This window comes from Brachionichthys hirsutus, chromosome 17, assembly GCF_040956055.1.
Source record: "Brachionichthys hirsutus isolate HB-005 chromosome 17, CSIRO-AGI_Bhir_v1, whole genome shotgun sequence".
In the NCBI taxonomy this organism is placed as follows: domain Eukaryota; kingdom Metazoa; phylum Chordata; class Actinopteri; order Lophiiformes; family Brachionichthyidae; genus Brachionichthys; species Brachionichthys hirsutus.
Genome location: NC_090913.1, coordinates 8666228 through 8685188, shown reverse-complemented (window position 1 = coordinate 8685188; position 18961 = coordinate 8666228). Strand labels below are relative to the sequence as shown.

Genomic DNA, 18961 nt, shown 5'->3' with positions numbered 1-18961 from the left:
CAGAGCAGCGATTGCTCTCTTAACAACGGCTTCCCCTTCAAAACAAAACTACTCATTATGAGCGCTCGTGTTGATTTTGCACTAGCGTTGCATATCCCGTAATAAAGTAACTGCAAATTCAACTTGGGAAGCGATCAGGAAGAAGCAGGGAGGATTTGCCTTGCGCGCCGTTTAGCTCCTTCTTTACTTGTGCTGCACACACACAGTCGTACGAGCTTCCATTCCTATAGATTAGTCGTATTTATACTTTTATTTATTTATTCTCGGTACCGCTGCGCAGAGTGAACTGGCGAGCCGACTGGACGCCAGTATCAGAATCTCTGCGAGTTGAGTCATGTGCTTTTAAAGATGCACAACTACTTTGTAAAACACTTACAGAGAGGCGGGGCTTGTGCACCCCCACCTCCACCTCCACCCATCCCTCCCCCCCACTTGGGCTGCCAGATAGTCTGTGGTCAGCAGGTTGTGCTAAAGCAGCATTTTCTTTCATACACATAAAGGGTAGCTCTTCTGTTTCGCTGCAGCATTCTGGTATTTTCGCGCCCCCCCCCCCCCCCCCCCCTGGTTTCTATGGTACAGGGTGCTTTTTGTTTTGTGCTACACACAATAACTCGGCCTTGCTGGTGTTTGTATTTTGTTTTTGTTTTTGTCTATTATCTGCATTTAGTGGGTAAAGTATAGGTACATGTGCCGATCTAAAATGATTGGCTTTAAAAAAAAACCCCAGCTGTTCCCTTTTTGAGTACTGGACGGAGAAGCGGAAGAGTCTTTTATCTGAATAGTTGTAAAAGTTGACCTTGTGCTTCACCCGAGAGCATGATCTGGATCAGATCATGCTCTGCAGGCAACATAAGGGCCTCCTTAACAATGTGGCAGCATTTTATTTCCTTTTTGCCTTCATCTTCGGTTCTGAAGAGGCTGCGACTGTTTCACTCAACCATTCATCCATTTCTGCAGCCTGTCCAGGAGACGACGTATTTTATAGCTCGGTGCTAATCGCGCAAGTCTTCAAATTGTTTTTGTCTGTGAGAAGAGTTACAGAATGTAAGGGTCACGAGAGGAAGCACAGAATAGTCGATGTGAAAGCATGCTTTTTGCATGGGGAAGTTGCCAACAATATCACCTTTTAATCTGCAGAGGTAGTGTCAGTTGTTGTGATTTACATAAGCTGCACAATATTCCCCTAAACTAAATGGAAGCTGAACACTTCATGCTATTTACATCTTCTTCTTTTTAACACACAAACTCCTGTGTGCCATCTAAATCCCGCTGCAAAAAAAAAAAGAGCCAACTAAAATATATTGCTTCTGATCAAAGTCCCAGCCAATGATGAACATCAGCGCTGCTTCTGAGTTAACGCTATATAAAGAGACCAGACACAATCGGATGATCAATCAATTCAGGAACACTGCGTCATTAAAAATGTGACGGCAGGAAGCTTCTGAACGATGCCGTCAGAAAGCCGTTCAGTCCTCCCCTCAGGGGACATCTATGTTTGGTGATGATGATGATGATCACAGGGAACAGAAAAGTCTTCTTTAAAAACGACATCGATGAGGGATTTCATTATATATCCGAGGTAGGTTCTAGTGACCAGGCGGCGTGCAGGATTTTCCACCTCCTATCACTGAAGCGAAGTGTCTTGTTTGTTTGTTGTTATTTATTCCTCTGTAGCTTTTGTAGTCTTGCCCTCCCCACTCGCCAATAACCGCCCTGAGTCTTCGTCCAACACAAGCCCCCCCCCCCCCCCTACCAGGCGTACCTGAGCCCTCACACACCTTTCTTAACAATGGTTACGTTTGTGGACTCTCACAGACATTGTTTGTAAAAAACTGAGAATTCTGCAGCAGAATATTTTTGGAGTCAAATGCTGTACAGTATTTGTAAGCTCTATTTTTGTATATTGCTATTTTGAAGAAAATAATATGCATTTTGTTTTCTCATTTTTTGTGGCTAATTTCCTGTTTATTCATTTTAAGAAAATGTTGCATGTTGACTTGAACTGTAAATAAAATGTCCACATTTTTGGAAAGATATGAATGTTGGTGTCTTTTTTTTTCCTCTTCTTTCTTCTGCATTTAAAGTCAGAAAGAATGAAAGCATTTCAAGCTGAACTCAGACTTCTACAACTCAAGCATTCTTGCTTCGTGACACAAATTCTTCCCCTAATTCTTCCTGAATAAACAAGAAACGGTCTAAAATTAGTCTGAAAGTGTTTGGATATTAACTTTTAACACCTGCAATTGTGATTTGTGACCATAAATCAAAATGAAGATAATGGAATATTGATTTTCTGTATATTTATTTTTTACAATTATTTATGATAACATTGAGGAACTGATTCATTTCACAGTATTATGCTTATTTGCCAGTTTATTAGACACACAGCTAAAACTAATGCAGCACAGCTCTCATAGCAAGTCCTACATAAAGGAATGTTTTCAAACCTGATACTGCCTACAGACCTGTTTCTATTTAATCCATCCACTCAAATAAGGGGCCACTAAACAGCCCCCCCCATACAGTAGAAAAATCTGAATCATGTTTTGAGTTCCTTGTTCTGCAGCAACATCAAGGACCCTTTAACTAGAACTATGAATGGAATTCTGGTGAAAATAAATTCCTCTTTTTGATGGGGGAACCTCAAGTGTCCTCTGACCCCCACTGGCCTTAACACGTCATTGCACAGACTATGATCTGGTAGACAAAGAAGTGTGTAAAACTAAACTGGTCGCGGCTTTAAAGTCAAATCGGGTCTTCGGAAGAAAAAGAACACAATAATACCAAATAGATGAAATCATAATTTAGGAGTAATGTAGCAGGACTTACAGCAAATTATATCTTTACTGTTAATATGGCCTTTTTGGGTTAAAGCGTGAATCAATCCTCCCATAGAAATGTCTTCCAAATACAAGACGCGGGCAAAGAGTTCAGCAAAAACATTTTATTATCCGACAGCATTTACTGTCATCTCTTGGGGAACTTTACTTTTGTGCCCTTTGACTTTTGCGTTCTGCTTCTGGGACTTCTGCAGCAGAGCCAGCGTGTCTCGCTTCTCCACTTTCCTGAGTTGCTTCTTCTTCATCCTCTTGATCTTTGCCGTGTTCCTGATCTGTGACAGGAGAACTTTACATATTAGAGCTACAAAGCCTCTTTTCATCTGCAGAGCACCATCTAACAATAAAGCTCATTTCATAGCATGTTCCAAAAGAGCAGGTCTAGACTGTACTCTTCATTTTACAGACAACCCCCCCCTTCTAACAGACATAAGCCTCAGAGCAGATATAATATTAAATAATCAAGGAAAAAACCTTCATAATTCCATTAATCATCTCATATTCTTTATAATAATGTTATAATAAAACTGTTAATGGCGCCCGGCGTGCCGACCGATCTTACCACTTGCACAATCTCGGATCTTCGTTCGTTTTCGGCACGCCGCTTCAAGTTTTCTTCTCTCCTATTCCTCTTTTCCTACGAAAGCCAGGAAACATAACAATTATTATAAAATGTGCATAAACTTTAATGCTACACGTGTTTAAAGAAAACACGCAGCTTCAATCTGTACCTCTCTCTGTTTGGCTTTCCCTTCTTTGAGTTGCAATGAAAAGCGTTTCACCAGCTCCTTCTCCCGCTTGCTCGCCATCTTCTTCTCCCACGATGAGCACAACGGTTTGTCTCTCACCAGCGCGGAGAACCTGGAAGTACAAAAATCATCCAGATGACATCCTGGACTAGAGTAACCCGAGCAGCAGCAGTAATCAGATTACTGCCGGGATGAATGCCTGAATCTAAACTACGGGTGTCTTTATTATTGATTATTATCAGACATTCTGAGCTCATGCTTGGCCCCCACTCCCACGGTGACCTCCTCACCTCTGCTTGTTGCGGTTCTTCCACACTCTCCCTGATTTGGGTTTCCCTAAAGGAATCCCGGGATTCTGCTTCACACTCGGTTCCGGCCGAGGCTTCTTTGGGACGGTCTCTGCACCGGAGGGAGCCGTGACTTCTACTTCCGCCGTAGAACCAATGTCCACGCCGCCGTCACCGTGGACTCCCTGCGCACCGGCTGACTCCGTGACGCCACACGGCTCCGGTTCGGCAGACCTATCCGGTTTCTCCCCGGACAGAATCTCTGCCACCTCCTGGTTTTCTTCCTCCACCGCCGGTATCTCCTGGAGGACAGACCTCCTTGTTCTCCTCACCGGGGTCCTTACCGGGGTCCTTACCGGGGCTCCCGAGTCCCGCAGAGCGGCAGGAGGGCGCACCTGGCGACCGCTCCGGGTCCGTCTGGGCTCCGGCGCTGGTTCCGGGACCTCCTCCTCTCCGTGACCCGCTTCGGGCCTCACCTGTGACGCGCTTCTTTGTCTTTTCGACATTTCCTTTGATTAGATATAACCAGAAAACATTACTCGGACTCAGGAACGGATCCACGTGTGATACACGCCCGAGATGGGCTGAACGTTTTACTTCCGCTTCTCCGGCGGGGATGAATAAATTACAGTTCGCCACCTACTGGTGTGGAGGGCAACTTCACAAAATTGTACTATGAATTATATTAAAATAAAAATAATATTTTACAAATATTTTTATTACCAATGAACGAGCAGCACGCCAAAAGAGCTGTTGTTTTACTTCCTGTTAAAATGATGCCCATGTGCATGAAATAAGAAAAAAGTTTGCAAGTTTTAGTTGTTTTGTTCTGTTTTGCTAAGTTTTGAAAGTGAAGCAGAAAAAAAAATACGATTATTTTAAGAAGACAAAAAAGGATTAGAATATAGCAGGTCCAAACTCCACGAGCAATCATTATCAAAGAGCATTATCAAAGAGAAGCGCAACACTGCCACCTGCTGCTCAAAAGGCGCCTCTTGTACTACATCACAAATCACATGACTTCACTTCCGTAACTCCTGACACCCGACTCATTCAAAAACAACAATGCGCTCAGGAAAGGGGTAAATACCAAAGAGGAGCGCGTCGAAGTGAGAGCTGCATTAAACAGAACATACTTTGACCGGACGGGAGGACGCGCCATGCATCTGCTCATATTAGGAAGCGTGCTGCTGCTCCCCTTGGTGATTGGACATTCGGTAAGTAGAACACAATCTGGAGTTTATAATAAAGCTTTTTATATTCTGTTCCAGACGCCGATGAAGCTTTTCATGCATCCTCTGGAGCCCCAGTCTAATAACGCTAAAAGGGACATAAAAAAAACACCCCACCATTTTATATTGTTTACATTTTATAAACTGAATTCCATCAAAATTCACAATACAGAACTGGACGCCAGGTCTTAAAATACCTTCACCAGTCTCAGATTCAAATATTAATGTGAGGTAATACTTTCTGACTGCTGCTTTACCATCTGATTGGTTCTTGTATTTACAGTGATTGTAATTTAGAGAAATATACGCCTGTTTTCCCATCTGGAAATAATCAACGTCATTGTAATCTTGATGATGCTAAGTACCATAAGATAATTTGAAATATTTAAAACAGGTTATGCTGTTTGGTGCAGAAAGTCAAGGTTATATGATATCTGAGTGCCTCATCCCAAAGTCAGCTGATATGTCAGGCCAATGCCATCAAAATAACAAACTTTAACCACACTTTATGGCGCATACTAAATCAGCATTGTTCATAATCTGCGCCTGTAAAGTCAGCTCTAAGTCGTGATATTGTCTTGCAGCTCGGGGCGCCATCATTCAGCATCGACTACAAGAACGACTGTTTTAGGAAAGATGGGGAAGTGTTCCGTTACATTTCAGGAAGTATCCACTACAGCAGAATCCCCAGAGTGTACTGGAAAGATCGACTCCTCAAGATGTACATGGCAGGACTGAACGCCATCCAGACGTAAGTCGACCCAGGTGGTGGATCCTGGGCTAAAGAAGCACAGATTCCTCTTTGAAGCAGAAACAGGAATGGTTGGGGGTTCCGTATTGGGCCTTTTCAGACATTTTGTCAGTATCACAGGAAGTCAAAATAAAGGGCCAATAAAAGTCATAAAAAAACTCTGACCAAGAACCTCTCTTCATGGTTGGCCCGACGGGGTGGAGGCACACGGCTGAGCGCGGTGCGGTGCTTCATTTTCATCTACGCGTAGCCGTAGCTGATCGCAGACGGGTCGGCTACAACCTGCCTGAATACCTGGTGTGTGTGTGTGTCTCCATTCCCGTTAAAGCTACATCCCCTGGAACTACCACGAGGAGTCTCCCGGCCGGTACAGCTTTAGTGGAGACCGGGATGTGGAGCATTTCCTTCAGCTGGCCAAAGACATTGGTTTCCTGGTCATCCTCCGACCTGGACCCTACATATGTGCAGAATGGGACATGGTGAGTGTAGCTGCCCTTTGTTTGGAGTGTGTGTGTGCTGGAGAGTTTTTGGGCTATGTTCTGGGAACAAAAAGATTACACACATGCGTATTTACACATCATTTTCTGTATTAATCTAGGTGCACAGATAGATTAGACACAGGTGAAGCGTCACTTTAACTGAACTTCACTTTGTTGCTTTTAGTATGGGATGCCTTTATTTGATCTGTCCTCTCAACCAGGGCGGTCTGCCTGCCTGGCTTCTCAAGAAGGACGACATTGTGCTCCGTTCTTCAGATGCAGGTGAGAGCCGGGAGCAAAACAGGATGCACGGCATTTTGTCACCGCCTCGGTACACACGACGCTTCAAGTCTGTGTATTTGTATGTATCAGATTACATCGCGGCGGTAGACAAATGGATGGGGACGTTACTACCGATGATGAAGCCCTTTCTCTACCAGAATGGCGGCCCCATCATCACCGTGCAGGTGAGCGATGGAACGCCCATATCTGCTGTGCATTATTACAACCTTTAACTCGACGAGGAAGCAAACGCCTCTTCCTGTAGGTGGAGAACGAGTACGGCAGCTATTTCGCCTGCGACTACAACTACCTGCGTCACCTTAGCACGCTGTTCCGTTCTCACCTGGGCGACGATGCCGTGCTCTTCACCACCGATGGCGCTGGCGCAGGCTACCTCAAGTGCGGCTCGCTGCAAGGTCTCTACGCCACTGTCGACTTCGGGCCTGGTAGGTGTCGGGTGACGACTCGGGGAAATATTGCCGATTGGCCAAACAGCAGCGTAGATGTGTGGAGATGTCTGAGGCAGAATCTTTAATGCGACACGAAGAACCTTTTTGTTATTTTTTCCTTTTGTGGTTTGATTGACTTTATGCCCAGAAGTCACACAAATGTGCGCGCTCTTGTCTTTGTTTGGATTGTGTTAGGTGGAAATGTAACCGCTGCCTTCGAAGCACAGCGATGCGCCGAGCCGCACGGTCCACTGGCCAGTATTAACTTTCATGCCATTTGCACCTCGCAACTCGACTTTGCCGCATGTAGTCTCGGCTGCTCACGGAAGTTCGTGCTGCGTTAACAGGTGAACTCTGAGTTTTACACCGGCTGGCTGGACCATTGGGGATCGCCCCACTCTGTCGTTCCGGCCGCCTTGGTGGCGAAGTCCCTGAACGAGATCCTGGCCGTGGGAGCGAGCGTCAACCTGCAAGTTCACCGATTTCAATGAGACACACCGATGCAGATAAAACCTGTCAGTCTGTCGTGTGATGCCAACTGTGCTGTGTCTCCCCGTCGGTGTCGCGGCTCTCCTCACAGGTACATGTTCATAGGAGGAACAAACTTTGGCTACTGGAATGGTGAGTGCAAACCTGACTTACAAGTTTGATGATGAGATGATGACTCCCCTGCTCTGAGACGATTTCTACCAAATGAGGAAGAAACACGCCGTCTTCCTCCCCGTTTCGTACCTCAGGTGCCAACTGGCCTTACGGCCCGCAACCCACGAGCTACGATTACGATGCGCCGCTCACGGAAGCGGGAGACCTCACAGAGAAGTACTTTGCCATTCGAGAAGTGATCAAATTGGTAGGACTGCAAGTGCCTGTGGTTTCACGTTTAAATAGGTGCATAATATGTCCAGTCAATTTCACCTGTGCACCTTTTGACATCAGTACCGTAAGATACCAGAGGGGCCTATACCACCAACTACTCCGAAGTATGCGTACGGGACGGTTGTGTTGAAAAAGGTACTTTGTTGTTCAGATTTCACTGTTTTGTTTGTTGTTACTGTTTGATTGAATACTTAAGAGAAGTCCCCCGCTTCTACAGCTCCAGACGATACCTGATGCCTTAGAAAACCTCTCGTTCTCTGGCCCCGTGAAAAGCATGTATCCTCAGACTTTCGTTGAACTGAACCAGGTATTCCGTAATGTTTGTTTTTATCTACCTGTTTTTTGTGTGTGTATTTGCTTGTTTGTGTCTTGAAAACTTGGGTCTTGGGTCAAGGCTTTCTGTGTCTTCTATAAATGTGCCTCTGTCCTTTTTGCCCTGTAGGCCTTTGGCTATGTGCTCTACAGGACTGCTCTGCCTTTTAACTGCAGCGCACCAACGCCCCTGTCCTCCCCACTGAATGGCATTCACGATAGGGCGTATGTGTCCGTGGAGGGGGTGAGTCTGATTGTTTCTCATCGGGTGTTCCGTCATTGCTTCAGCGGTCCTGTATGAAACGACTTGCGTTTTGACAAAATTGGACTTGAGCTTATTTTTCTTTTGCTGGAAAAAATATTTTCAAACTTTTTTTAGAGTCATAATAAAGTTTGTTCTTTTTCTTTTTGGTATATCAGGATCTTACTCATGTGGGATACATTAAATGCATTTATATTTGTGTACAAAGAAAAATTACCATAATTGAATGTAGATTAAATGGATTCAGATCATCTCAGTGGAAAGCAAAGGTAACAATCTGTTTATTACTGAAATAAAATGATCCCGACTTCTCCTCCAGGTGGCTGTAGGGATTCTTGAAAGGGACAAGGCCTTAACCGTCAATGTGTCGGGGAAAGCTGGCAGTCAGTTGGACATACTGGTGGAGAATATGGGCCGGATCAACTATGGGAAATACATCAATGACTTCAAGGTTCTTTTTGTTGTTGTTGCTATATTTCAAAGTATAGACGCATTATTTGAGATTGGATTTAACTGGATTTGCATTTTGGAATTTAAATGTTGTAAAAAATCTTTACAGTTGAAAAGCTTTGCGTTGAGCCCCTCCTTATCTCTCCTTGAATTATTTTTTTTAATACTTTTTTATTTGCTGAACAGGGTCTGGTGTCCAACATGACTTTGGGGAGTGACATGCTCCGTGGCTGGACGATGTACAGTCTCAGTATCGATGAAGCGATCAGGGAGGGACTTCTGGGTGAAATGACACCAACAGACGAATCTCAACCTGCTGCTCTCGCCCTTCCAACCTTCTACCAGGGAAGCTTCATCATCCCTGAAGGCATCCCAGACCTCCCTCAGGACACCTACATCAATCTGCCTGAATGGAGGAAGGCATGTCACTCACACAGCACGTATTTAAATAAAATCAAAGCCGCTTTCACAAAATGAATTGAACATTGGCAGCTATTTTTTGTCAAGAATTACTGGTTTTCTGTCAAATCCATTTCTTTGAGACGGAACCTTAACTAATATATTATGAACAAAAATGATCAGTTATAAGAAAGTATTAATTATTTCATTTTTGCAGCCCTAATTCAAGTATAAAGTGGTGGGGGAAAAAACAACATGAAAGATGTGTTCTTAAATGCTACCAAAATCCACTAGACAGAATCAGTCCTTTCAAATTATTTATTCTTTTTTTTTTTTTTTTTTTTAGGGGCACGTTTGGATAAATGGCTTCAACCTGGGACGGTACTGGCCAAGCCGAGGCCCTCAAGTGACACTTTTTGTTCCAGCCAGCGTCCTCAGCTCGGCTGCACCCAACAATGTGACTGTCCTGGAGTTGGAGGAGGCTCCCTGCAGCTCGGGGCCATGTGGTGTGGAGTTTATTTCAACCCCCATCCTGAACGCAACGGTCCAGTTTAACCGCCATCAGCACAGAAGACTGTTCAATAAGGAGGATTTGTTGTGATAGGAAGGGAACTGCTGAACCGTCCGTGGGCTGTCCGTGTTAATGCGTAGACCCAAATCAGATCTTGTGTTCACATGGTAAGTTGATTTTTTTAAATCTAGGGACATTGGAATAGTGACTCCACGGGTCTTTATTAAAAGTGATTAATGGTGATCACATTTACATGTCGGTATCTCTACCCGCATTGATTCTACATGACATTTACATTCAGATGGTTTTTTCTCCTTTAAAAGGGATTGAAGGTACACTGACACAGAAGCCTGAGTTTTAATTTTTATGGTAAATATACATCAGGGAAATTTTATATGTATTGTATCAGCTACAATTGTGAAAGTTTGATATTTAACATTGATTTTGAAAATATTGATTGTATTTTAAACTTGCCAAATGTAATGCATGTAAAGCATATGCATAAAAAAAAAACATGTTCTAAAGCCACACTTGATTTTCTGTGTTATGTCAATATTTTAATTGCATCATAAGATGATTTTGTTTTTCTGTGCTGAATAATATTTCTGATTAAAATATATTCTGATACTGATATATCTGCACAATAATAGAAAACACAAGACATTTAGTGCAACATCCAAAGGAGAGGATGACGGCACTTAGTGAACACTTTGATAAACGACATAATTCTTTAAGAAGAGGAGGGCGATCAGTGCGCGATGAATTAGAATAGTTGTAGGGACAATGCAAACATTTTAAATTCAATGGTAAATCTAGAAAAAGAGGGCTTATTATTTCTCCATTTAGCACAGTGTGTGATATTTACACAAAAAAAAAGCATTAATGCACCTCTACCAAAGAAGAAGAACTGGGCGCTGATTGGGCGACGTCTTGGAATCGAGGAAGAAGACGAAGAAAAAGAAGTAGAAGAAGAAATGGCGGAAGTAGGCTGGAGGACGCGGTCTGTGGAGCTGTGACCTGGAAGGGAAATAAAAGACAAGAACAAACGCCAGTAACCTTAATTTAAGCGTAACAAACAATGAGGTAATTAAAATGTCAAACATTAACGCGGATGTGTTGATTAAATGTTTATATTGAACGCTTCCGGTTGTAGCTGAGTAAGAAGGGTGCTCGCTGTGCCACAGTTTAAGAGGCTGTGCTGTAGTTATAAACACCCAACTTCTGTCGTCTGTCGTCGATAAGCAACCATTTCGACATGCTGACACGCAAAATTAGGAAACTTTGAAAAGCGGTTTTGTTTCTGTGCCTTTTTTTGCGGGTGTGGGCTGAACACGCCTCTGGCGAAACGCGGCGCAGCGCACACATGATCGTGTCATTCGGGCGAAGTGATTGAGCGCACCTTTGTAACCAGGAACGGTTGTTTCCTTCCAAACGCAGGCTGTGAAACGAGCCGACTCCATTTGAGACCATGGTCGACAACCGCTACGCCACCGCTCTGGTCATCGGTTCGGTGCTCAGCCTGCTGGCCGCGGCGTACCTCTCTGTGGCGGTGGGAACGCAGCACTGGTACCAGTACAACAGCCCGCCGGGTAAACGCGAGGGGATGAACGCGTCCGAGCTCAGAGATGAGTTCATCAGCGGCGAGGCGGACGGCGCTTACACCAACGCCATGTTCCGGCTCAACGGATCGCTTGGTCTGTGGTGGAGGTGCATTCTGGTGCCCAGCCAGTCGCACTGGTACAAGCAGCCGGGTGAGACTGCATTACCTTCATCCTAAAATGCCTTTACGAAAAGCGATTCATACAATTGAAAAGGAGCTTTGTGTGTGTGTGTGTGTGTGCGTGCGTGCGTTGGTGCTTCCGAAAGTCTTTTAAGGAACTTGTGATTCAAATAAACAAAAGTCAGAAACTCAAATTCAACAAATTGTCCGCAGCATTTTACTTTTCTAGTTTAGAGACACGACGGCGCCTTCCGGGTTAGCCGCCGTGCTGATTTCTGTTCTTAACCAGCCATTAAGCAGTGCAGTAATTTAACCTATGACGTCTCATAGCCTGAAGCTCGCCTGGGAAAGACGTTCATAGAATCATTGAACAAAAATCACTGTACTCTTCTTTTCGTGACCAGATCCAAAACTGGAGCCTGAATGTGTGAGCATCACTCTGCCTCAGCAGTTTACTCCAAAGTACAAATATCCTGGAAACCCTAATGGTGAAGAAGATCTGCTGAGAACATGTGAGTCCCATCTTCATCCCTGTTCTTTTGTTTTGAGCCCCCCCCCCCCCCCCCCCCAGCTTGCAGTAGATCAGATTAACATTCCTTGCGTACCTGAATGATGCTGTTTTCTCCCTGGGTAGACTTGTGGAGGTGCCAGTTTCTCCTGCCCTTGGTGTCTCTGGCTCTGGTGTTTCTCAGCTGCCTTGTTGGAGTCTGCGCCTGCCAGTGCCGCAGCTTCATGCCCACTGTGGGTGTCGGGCTGCTCCATCTACTCGCTGGTGAGAGAACTGAATTCACGCATGTGTCTATACGTGTCTGCAGATTTCCATAACACATAGGCAGGGAGGCGTGACCTACGTTTACTCGATTAGCAAAGACGGTGACGTAATAATAATAATTCTGACTAATTTGGGTCTCATCTTAATCTGACCTTTTTGAAATGACATCTTGAGCACCGATCAATATTCACACACACGTGCTCGTCTCTCCAAGGGCACAGTTTCATTCGTTAAAAAGTTGTTTAATATCTAGGAGGTTGTTGTTTGCTTCCGATAATGAAATAACGCATCCATGTTTGTGTGTTCCAGGTCTGTGTTCGCTGGGCACCGTTTGCTGTTTCCTGGCTGGCGTTGATTTGCTCCACCGGTACGCCCAACCACCAGATGGGGTGGAGAGCACACTGGGCTGGTCCCTCTACCTCGCCCTCGTTTCCTTCCCTTTGCAGATGATGGCGGCTGCTCTGTTCCTGTGGGCGGCCAGGAGCCACCGCAAAACCTACAGCCGTATCACTGCTTACAGAGTAGCCTAGAGAGAGAGAGAGAGAGAGAGAGTGTTGCATCAACTGATCTCAGAACAGCAGAGTGGATTCTAAGAAAGAATCAATATGAATTTAACCGATTGTACCGGTGGTAGCTTTTCACTTCCTCTGCTACAATCTTTTAATACAAGACGCGGTTAAGATTTTATCACTTATTTAAAGGCCAGAATAAACTAAACTAGTTTGCAGGTGCTCTAAATAAGTAGAACGCTCACATAAGTGCTCTAAAATATGGGTTTGATATTTTTCGGTTATGTGTGTGTTTTTCCTTCTTTAACATATATAATCTCTTACTCGAAGCATGCCTTTAAATGAATATAAGCACCCCGTTGTTCCGGATGATTTATGTCTGATGTGCCGTACTTGAATGCCTTCTTTTCTTTCATCTTTGCTTCTTCAGCTGCTCACCACTTTGCCCTTAAATGAGATCTAGATTATAAACCACAGATTTGCGACATGCAGTTATCAAAGTGTGGGTGGCTCTATCAGTGCATGACAAATATTAAAGTACTTTTTTTTTTTATGATTGCTTTTCTTTGGATTTGTGTTTTTGTACTACCGGTAGTTGAATATCGAGCTGCTACTGTGCATGCCTTTGAAGCAGACAGTTATTTTGTCTGTGCTAATGCTTTGTGTCAGTTTGTGGTAGGTGTTGACTACAGTCGATGTTTTCACTAAAAAAATTGAACCACTTGTGTCCCCACCTGTCCTAATCTGATATTTATTAACGGGTAATTTAAGAGACTAAACAAAACTCGATTGATTTAATGCCACTCATTCAAACCTGTGACCGTGTAACATTTAGATTCAAATGTTTCGACCTCAAATTGTGCTCCTGCCACTTTATATTTCTTATAGTGAAGTTTAATTGTTCCAAGATAGTGAAAATGTTTGTCAAATCCGGATTGGAGTCTTTAATTTTTTGACGTTTACTAACATTAAGAGTATTTTGAATAATTTTCAAAATTTGCCATTTGTAAGTGAAAACTTTCATTAATCCACATGTTTACACTTTAAATTTGTGTGGAAAGTGAAATGTTTTTTGTGTGAAACTGATTCAACTCTTACCAGATATAAATTGTGCTCTTTTTGTCACAATGTTTTGTTGTCTTAAATGTATGCACTCTGGTTTTTCTAAATGTTTGTATGTTTTCTGAAACACACTGTACTTGTACTGTATTAATACATTTGGCCTTTTCCTTCTTCTGTAAAAGTGTTTTGTGTGAACTTTTGCAATTAAAGTTGAGATGCTATATTTCAAGTTTCCAAAAAGTGACTTTGGTGCATTTGTGTAGGATACAATCCCATTATGTATTTATTTGGGTATAACCCTTCCTGAATAAATGCAATCCTAAAACGAAAAGTTGCAATCTGTGTTAAAGCAAAATAAACAAGGGGAAAAGAAATGGATAAGTGACTCTTACAAATGGATTGATATTTGCCATATCATAGCATGTAGCTTTATCATTGTAAGTATTGTCCTTACAACGTTTTCATTCATCTCAAAGTGCAGTACTTATACTTTTCAGTCAGAGGCAAAATTACTCAAAACTGCTGCATATTAAGTTTCTTGGCAAAATATTTATCAGCCATTTTCGCACACTGCACACTGATTTTGAATAACTCTTGCAGCCTATGCAGTTGTAGCGTCGGGCAATGGGGCTAAACGGTCCGACCTTTGCCGACAACGCCACTTTAGGACTTGCACCTAAAGATATAGTTTTAATTTGTTCCGTTGGTCTCAAACTCGTTTTAGCGGGTTTCCCCACCCACAGGTCCGCTCACAGTGATGACCAGCACGGCATTAGGAATTCAAAACATTTATTAACACTCTAAAAACAAAAGAAAACAAATGAAAAGGAGAGACACGGCAGTGACGGTCTGTATGGCCAACCTGCCTTCGAGATGGGGAAAACACAAAATGAGGACTCTGGAACGAGGGAGGGGAAGCACCTATATACGCCCCCCCCCCAATCAGTGGTAAATGGGCCACAGGTGCTCCCTCCCACACCTGCCTGCCCAATTAACTCCAATCACCCGGTTACACAGTCTATTAAATGTAAAACCACAGACAGTCATTGTGTTTCTTAGGTGAGTGAGCAGATATACACTCATTAAGTCTTACAGCCTCATAAAGATCCAAGCAGAGCCAAAAGACCATCACTTTAAAGTTTATTTGTATTAGTAATCATGCATGTTTTTATTTGCACAACTTTGTGTATCTGCTTATTTTAAGATGATTACGCTTTATCAATTTTTTTCCCAGTGATTCTTATTGAATTGCGTGTCAGGGTTTCATTCTTCCTCTTTACTCAGTCCCTCTTCACACTAACGGACGGGAGGGCTACTGTGATCTTCCTCGATAAAATGAAGGCAACCTTCTTTTCATAGTAGGCGCATTCATTTATAAAGAACGGGTAGAGTTCTTCTCCTTCGTACAAAACAGATTCCCCCAAAAATGTCTGGAAGATAGGGTCGCCTGGCCGGAGAAGCTTGAAGTCATTATCCTAGAGAGAGGTAGAACGCTCACATGAGTCATTATGAACCAGTAAAAATGTAACGCCGTAGTCCCCGAAAGCAGAACTGAGACTGAATATAAAGCTCCACAAAACCAAGTGGAGCTGTGGGTTAAACATGTTGTCACATATTATATTTTCTATTGGTTATAGCCGATATAAATGTAGGCTTATGTGTGGGTGCACGTTTCCATGATCGTTTTGTACCTGCAGCTGAGGGTGTATGACAGCAGTGATTTCATTGGTTGCAGGATCCCTTGGGTAATCTATCTTCTTCTCAGCGGTATATATTTCAATTTCGCCTCCTTCAAAAGTGCTTCCTGTCAGCAAAGGGTCGTGTGAGTAATAATTCATCTGTACTCATTGAGGCTCACAATTTCAGCAGTCATTTCAAATGCAACAAAACTCCAGACATGTCTTCTTCTTTCCTTCCATCTCTCGAGGCCGATGAGTAAAACTTTATTCAGGTAAAACCTTTCCTACCAGGTCTTCAGAATAGACACATTTTGCTAAATTGGCCCACTGAGTGATGATTTGTGATCAGAAGTGATTACCTGAATTGAATGACTGAAGCCATTCGAATGTGAGATCCACTCCCTGCTTCATTGCATTATAGATATCAGCTCTGATCACGCCGTTGGGTTGAGGACCAATCTCTAGCGCTGCGGAGAAGAAGGGAAACAGTTCCAACAGTTTCAATTTTTAAGAAATGTAAATATTCATTTAGAATTATTTACCTTTCTGCAGACACAGACACTTACCATATCCATGTGTGGCCAAAGAATCCAGGAAACAATTCTCAGAAATGTGGGCATTACCGTGGATTGCTCTCACAGGCACCGAGGACACCTTACTCTGAAAACCAAATTTACAGCACTGCAGGCTTCATTTCAGCTTCAAAATACAGCGCTATGTTATAATAGATTCATAATCTTTTTTTTTATTATGGATGGATTCACCACTGTAATTACATAGTATGGAGACCAAAAACAGGCACAACTGAACTATTTCGTGCAGCTCTAGTACTTAAATCCCTGAAAATAACAATTAAAAAATAATAATGAGAACCTGTATGTATTTGAAAATGTGCAGGTTGATCCAGTCGATCGTTGACGTCATGACGCACAAACCCATGTTAGCAGTGGTGTTGTGGAGGTCACAGATGCAATCCACAGCCTCTGGGCTTCCTCTGGGCCCGAGCTGAGCATCCAGCTCCTGGGCTCTCCTCACCTCATAGGGCGTAGAGTCTGTTAGGGGGGCCCTGGAAGGCAGGACATTTAATAAAATAATAAAAGTTTCCTCAGACAGACGTACACATTTTTACCTGCTTCCAGTTTTATGTTAGTCTTAAAATGCAGCTATGTTCTTGAAAAACCTTTGCTCTCTTCATTGTTCAACTTACCTCAGCGAGGCATCTGAGAAACTGCGATTGAGGTCCGTGTCTATATATCTTTTGCAAACCTCTATGGCCCGTGGATTTGACAGGATGGGGGTGACAGAAAGCGATCCAGCCTGATCGAGCTTCTGTTTCAGCATTTCTCTCACTAAATACACGCCGGACATCTCGTTTCCGTGGGTGCCGCCACATATGGCGACACGGGTCAATGGTGGGAAAAACACATGCTCCATCTGTAGAAACAGGAAATAAAAAATATTTTAATAAAAAGCTTTTTTTTCTGTCCAACCTGTTTTAAAAAAAAGCTGCTCTGATTAGGTTTAATAAGATGTCTGTGTCTGTGGCTTAAAATGCAAATGACACTTGTTCAACCACGCCCCTTTTTGGAAGTGGGTGTGGTTTGGACTTGCTGTTGCTTTTCTCTCCTGTGAGTGTGAGCAAAGCAAACGCTGATCACCTGAGTCAACATGATAACAGTGTTATCAGGCTGAACTGCAACATCTGGTTTAACCTGCCTATATAATTGCTTTAATCTACTGACTGTTAGAATTCTCCCTTTTCCCATGGTCCTTTTATCTCGTGTTAGAGGTGTGTCGTCGATAATGAGTCTCTGCAGCTTTCCAGCCATGTGAAACAGTTTTCTCGATCTAGATGTTATGTCTGGTTGTTATGTTTCCAAAACCGATACAGCTGCTTGAAAGACAAACACACAGTTCTCTTTTTTTCCCTCAACCCTACTCAACACTGAACACTGCAGGGATCACACATCTGCTCGTGCAGCAGACCTGGTTGCTGCCCTAGAATCTTTTGTAAAACTTGTTCACCTATTTTGTATTTTTCATAGAATTGATTTTTTTTTTTGCATACCGGTAATTAGAATGTGCTCACTGTTCATTTCCACAAGGCTTTAGTGACAGTGCACTTTATACACATTATACTTTTCATCTCTGGTGCTCAAACAGTTGGATGAGATAGAATGTTACTGAAAATAAATCATGGGTGTGCGTTACGTTTACTGAAAACATTGTTCCCGCTGAACTTTAGGCAGATTTAGTTTATATCCTAATACATCAGCAGTAAAATGCACAATATAAAAGCAAACATGAAGACAATTTTACATGTAAATATGTGATTTAAAGAGTATTAAATTCAGATTTGCCTTGTTCAAAGAAGAAATCCAATTGCTAGAGTTATACCAGCTGTTAAAAGAATGCGAGCGCATTAACTATCGACAGTGTCCATTCAAGTACGGCGTGATCCCAGATGAGTTTCTTACCTCTCACACAGCGAGTTTCACTGACCTTTGGACATAAAGAGAGGCCGTAGCAGAAAAGAAATGCATGCCAAGTAAAGCACAAGCCAGACCACATACCATAACAGCCTGCTGCAATCTAGACGGGCCGCCTACTTCCTTTTACATCCGTCCTCCCTCCTCTTCGCTATAGCTCAAATTTCAGGTCAGACAGATTCTTCTTCTCTGCTAAAATAAACACTACATAATCTCTCTCATGCAAATTGTGACCCCCCCCCCCCCCTCAAAGATACACACAACATGTAAAAGTTGTTTGACATTGAATGTTGTACATTTTTCAACATCAGATAACTTTATGCATCTATAATGTGCAGTAGCTCAGTTCATTTAGTTACTTTGTTTCCACCGTAGTGAAGATCAAAGGGCTCAAAGGGCGCCACGATTCTCCTGCAACATTGTTTCCTTTACTTCCTGCTTCAATCATAAAAATGGATCTTCCTCTCTTCCAGATCAGTGTGTCTCCAACTTCAGATCTTAAATGGAGCATCTGCTCCAGTATAGGCAGGCTTCATTTATAAAGTCAGTGACTATAAATTATACTTACTTATTATACTTATACTATTGCATAACAGCTGCAGGTTTACCTTTCTCCACAGGTTTGTATTGACTGGCCTGTGCTAAATCAAACTCCTCTCGTCAGTCAATCGCTGTATTATTTGCATTGAAAGATCAAATGTTATCCTATCACACACAGATCAGACAGCATACTCTCCTCTCCCGCTGCTGCCTCTCTTGTGATTAAATATTGCCTCAATTATTCATGAAAATATAAAATTCAGCTCAACTGATGATATTATGAGGTGATACTTATTAGCGTGTGACCTTTTGGA

General features: G+C 43.0%; 4 protein-coding genes across 4 annotated transcripts; 2 read left to right on the top strand and 2 right to left on the bottom strand.

The window, feature by feature from the left end:
- Positions 1–2931: 2931 nt before the first annotated feature.
- ccdc86 (coiled-coil domain containing 86) lies at positions 2932–4447 on the bottom strand. Its single transcript, XM_068751374.1, has 4 exons — positions 3877–4447; positions 3569–3698; positions 3400–3474; positions 2932–3112 (listed from the first exon to the last, which is right to left on the bottom strand). The coding sequence occupies exons 1-4, from the start codon at positions 4377–4379 to the stop codon at positions 2948–2950; spliced, it is 873 nt and encodes a 290-aa protein (XP_068607475.1). The 5' UTR covers positions 4380–4447; the 3' UTR covers positions 2932–2947.
- Positions 4448–5033: 586 nt separating this feature from the next.
- Positions 5034–10331, top strand: glb1 (galactosidase, beta 1). The gene is made up of 16 exons (XM_068750660.1): positions 5034–5090; positions 5690–5856; positions 6185–6335; positions 6557–6617; positions 6708–6802; positions 6883–7063; positions 7262–7320; positions 7414–7535; positions 7647–7687; positions 7804–7916; positions 8003–8077; positions 8160–8249; positions 8385–8498; positions 8836–8967; positions 9153–9386; positions 9712–10331. Exons 1-16 carry the CDS (start codon positions 5034–5036, stop codon positions 9964–9966), a joined length of 1947 nt encoding a protein of 648 aa, XP_068606761.1. The 3' UTR covers positions 9967–10331.
- A 531-nt stretch (positions 10332–10862) lies between these two features.
- Positions 10863–14298, top strand: cldnd1b (claudin domain containing 1b). Its single transcript, XM_068750901.1, has 5 exons — positions 10863–10959; positions 11314–11627; positions 12001–12108; positions 12231–12368; positions 12678–14298. The coding sequence occupies exons 2-5, from the start codon at positions 11345–11347 to the stop codon at positions 12896–12898; spliced, it is 750 nt and encodes a 249-aa protein (XP_068607002.1). The 5' UTR covers positions 10863–10959; positions 11314–11344; the 3' UTR covers positions 12899–14298.
- Positions 14299–14986: 688 nt separating this feature from the next.
- On the bottom strand, positions 14987–17052 carry LOC137906400 (N-acyl-aromatic-L-amino acid amidohydrolase (carboxylate-forming) B-like). The gene is made up of 6 exons (XM_068750661.1): positions 16826–17052; positions 16492–16684; positions 16185–16278; positions 15978–16085; positions 15631–15743; positions 14987–15414 (listed from the first exon to the last, which is right to left on the bottom strand). Exons 1-6 carry the CDS (start codon positions 17050–17052, stop codon positions 15220–15222), a joined length of 930 nt encoding a protein of 309 aa, XP_068606762.1. The 3' UTR covers positions 14987–15219.
- Between the last annotated feature and the right edge of the window lie 1909 nt (positions 17053–18961).

Bases quoted from the DNA above. Each gene is read 5' to 3' on its own strand.
- ccdc86 (XM_068751374.1), bottom strand. From the start codon at position 4,379: ATGTCGAAAAGACAAAGAAGCGCGTCACAGGTGAGGCCCGAAGCGGGT. The intron at 3,475-3,568 runs GTACAGATTGAA...TGGCTTTCGTAG, and splicing joins GGAAAGCCAAACAGAGAGAG to GAAAAGAGGAATAGGAGAGA. The intron at 3,113-3,399 runs GTAAGATCGGTC...CTCCTGTCACAG, and splicing joins GATCCGAGATTGTGCAAGTG to ATCAGGAACACGGCAAAGAT.
- glb1 (XM_068750660.1), top strand. From the start codon at position 5,034: ATGCATCTGCTCATATTAGGAAGCGTGCTGCTGCTCCCCTTGGTGATT. The intron at 6,618-6,707 runs GTGAGAGCCGGG...TGTATGTATCAG, and splicing joins GCTCCGTTCTTCAGATGCAG to ATTACATCGCGGCGGTAGAC. The intron at 7,688-7,803 runs GTGAGTGCAAAC...TTCGTACCTCAG, and splicing joins AAACTTTGGCTACTGGAATG to GTGCCAACTGGCCTTACGGC.
- cldnd1b (XM_068750901.1), top strand. From the start codon at position 11,345: ATGGTCGACAACCGCTACGCCACCGCTCTGGTCATCGGTTCGGTGCTC. The intron at 11,628-12,000 runs GTGAGACTGCAT...TTTCGTGACCAG, and splicing joins GCACTGGTACAAGCAGCCGG to ATCCAAAACTGGAGCCTGAA. The intron at 12,369-12,677 runs GTGAGAGAACTG...TGTGTGTTCCAG, and splicing joins GCTGCTCCATCTACTCGCTG to GTCTGTGTTCGCTGGGCACC.
- LOC137906400 (XM_068750661.1), bottom strand. From the start codon at position 17,052: ATGGAGCATGTGTTTTTCCCACCATTGACCCGTGTCGCCATATGTGGC. The intron at 16,685-16,825 runs GTAAGTTGAACA...CCTGCCTTCCAG, and splicing joins TTCTCAGATGCCTCGCTGAG to GGCCCCCCTAACAGACTCTA. The intron at 16,086-16,184 runs GTAAGTGTCTGT...TCTTCTCCGCAG, and splicing joins TTTGGCCACACATGGATATG to CGCTAGAGATTGGTCCTCAA.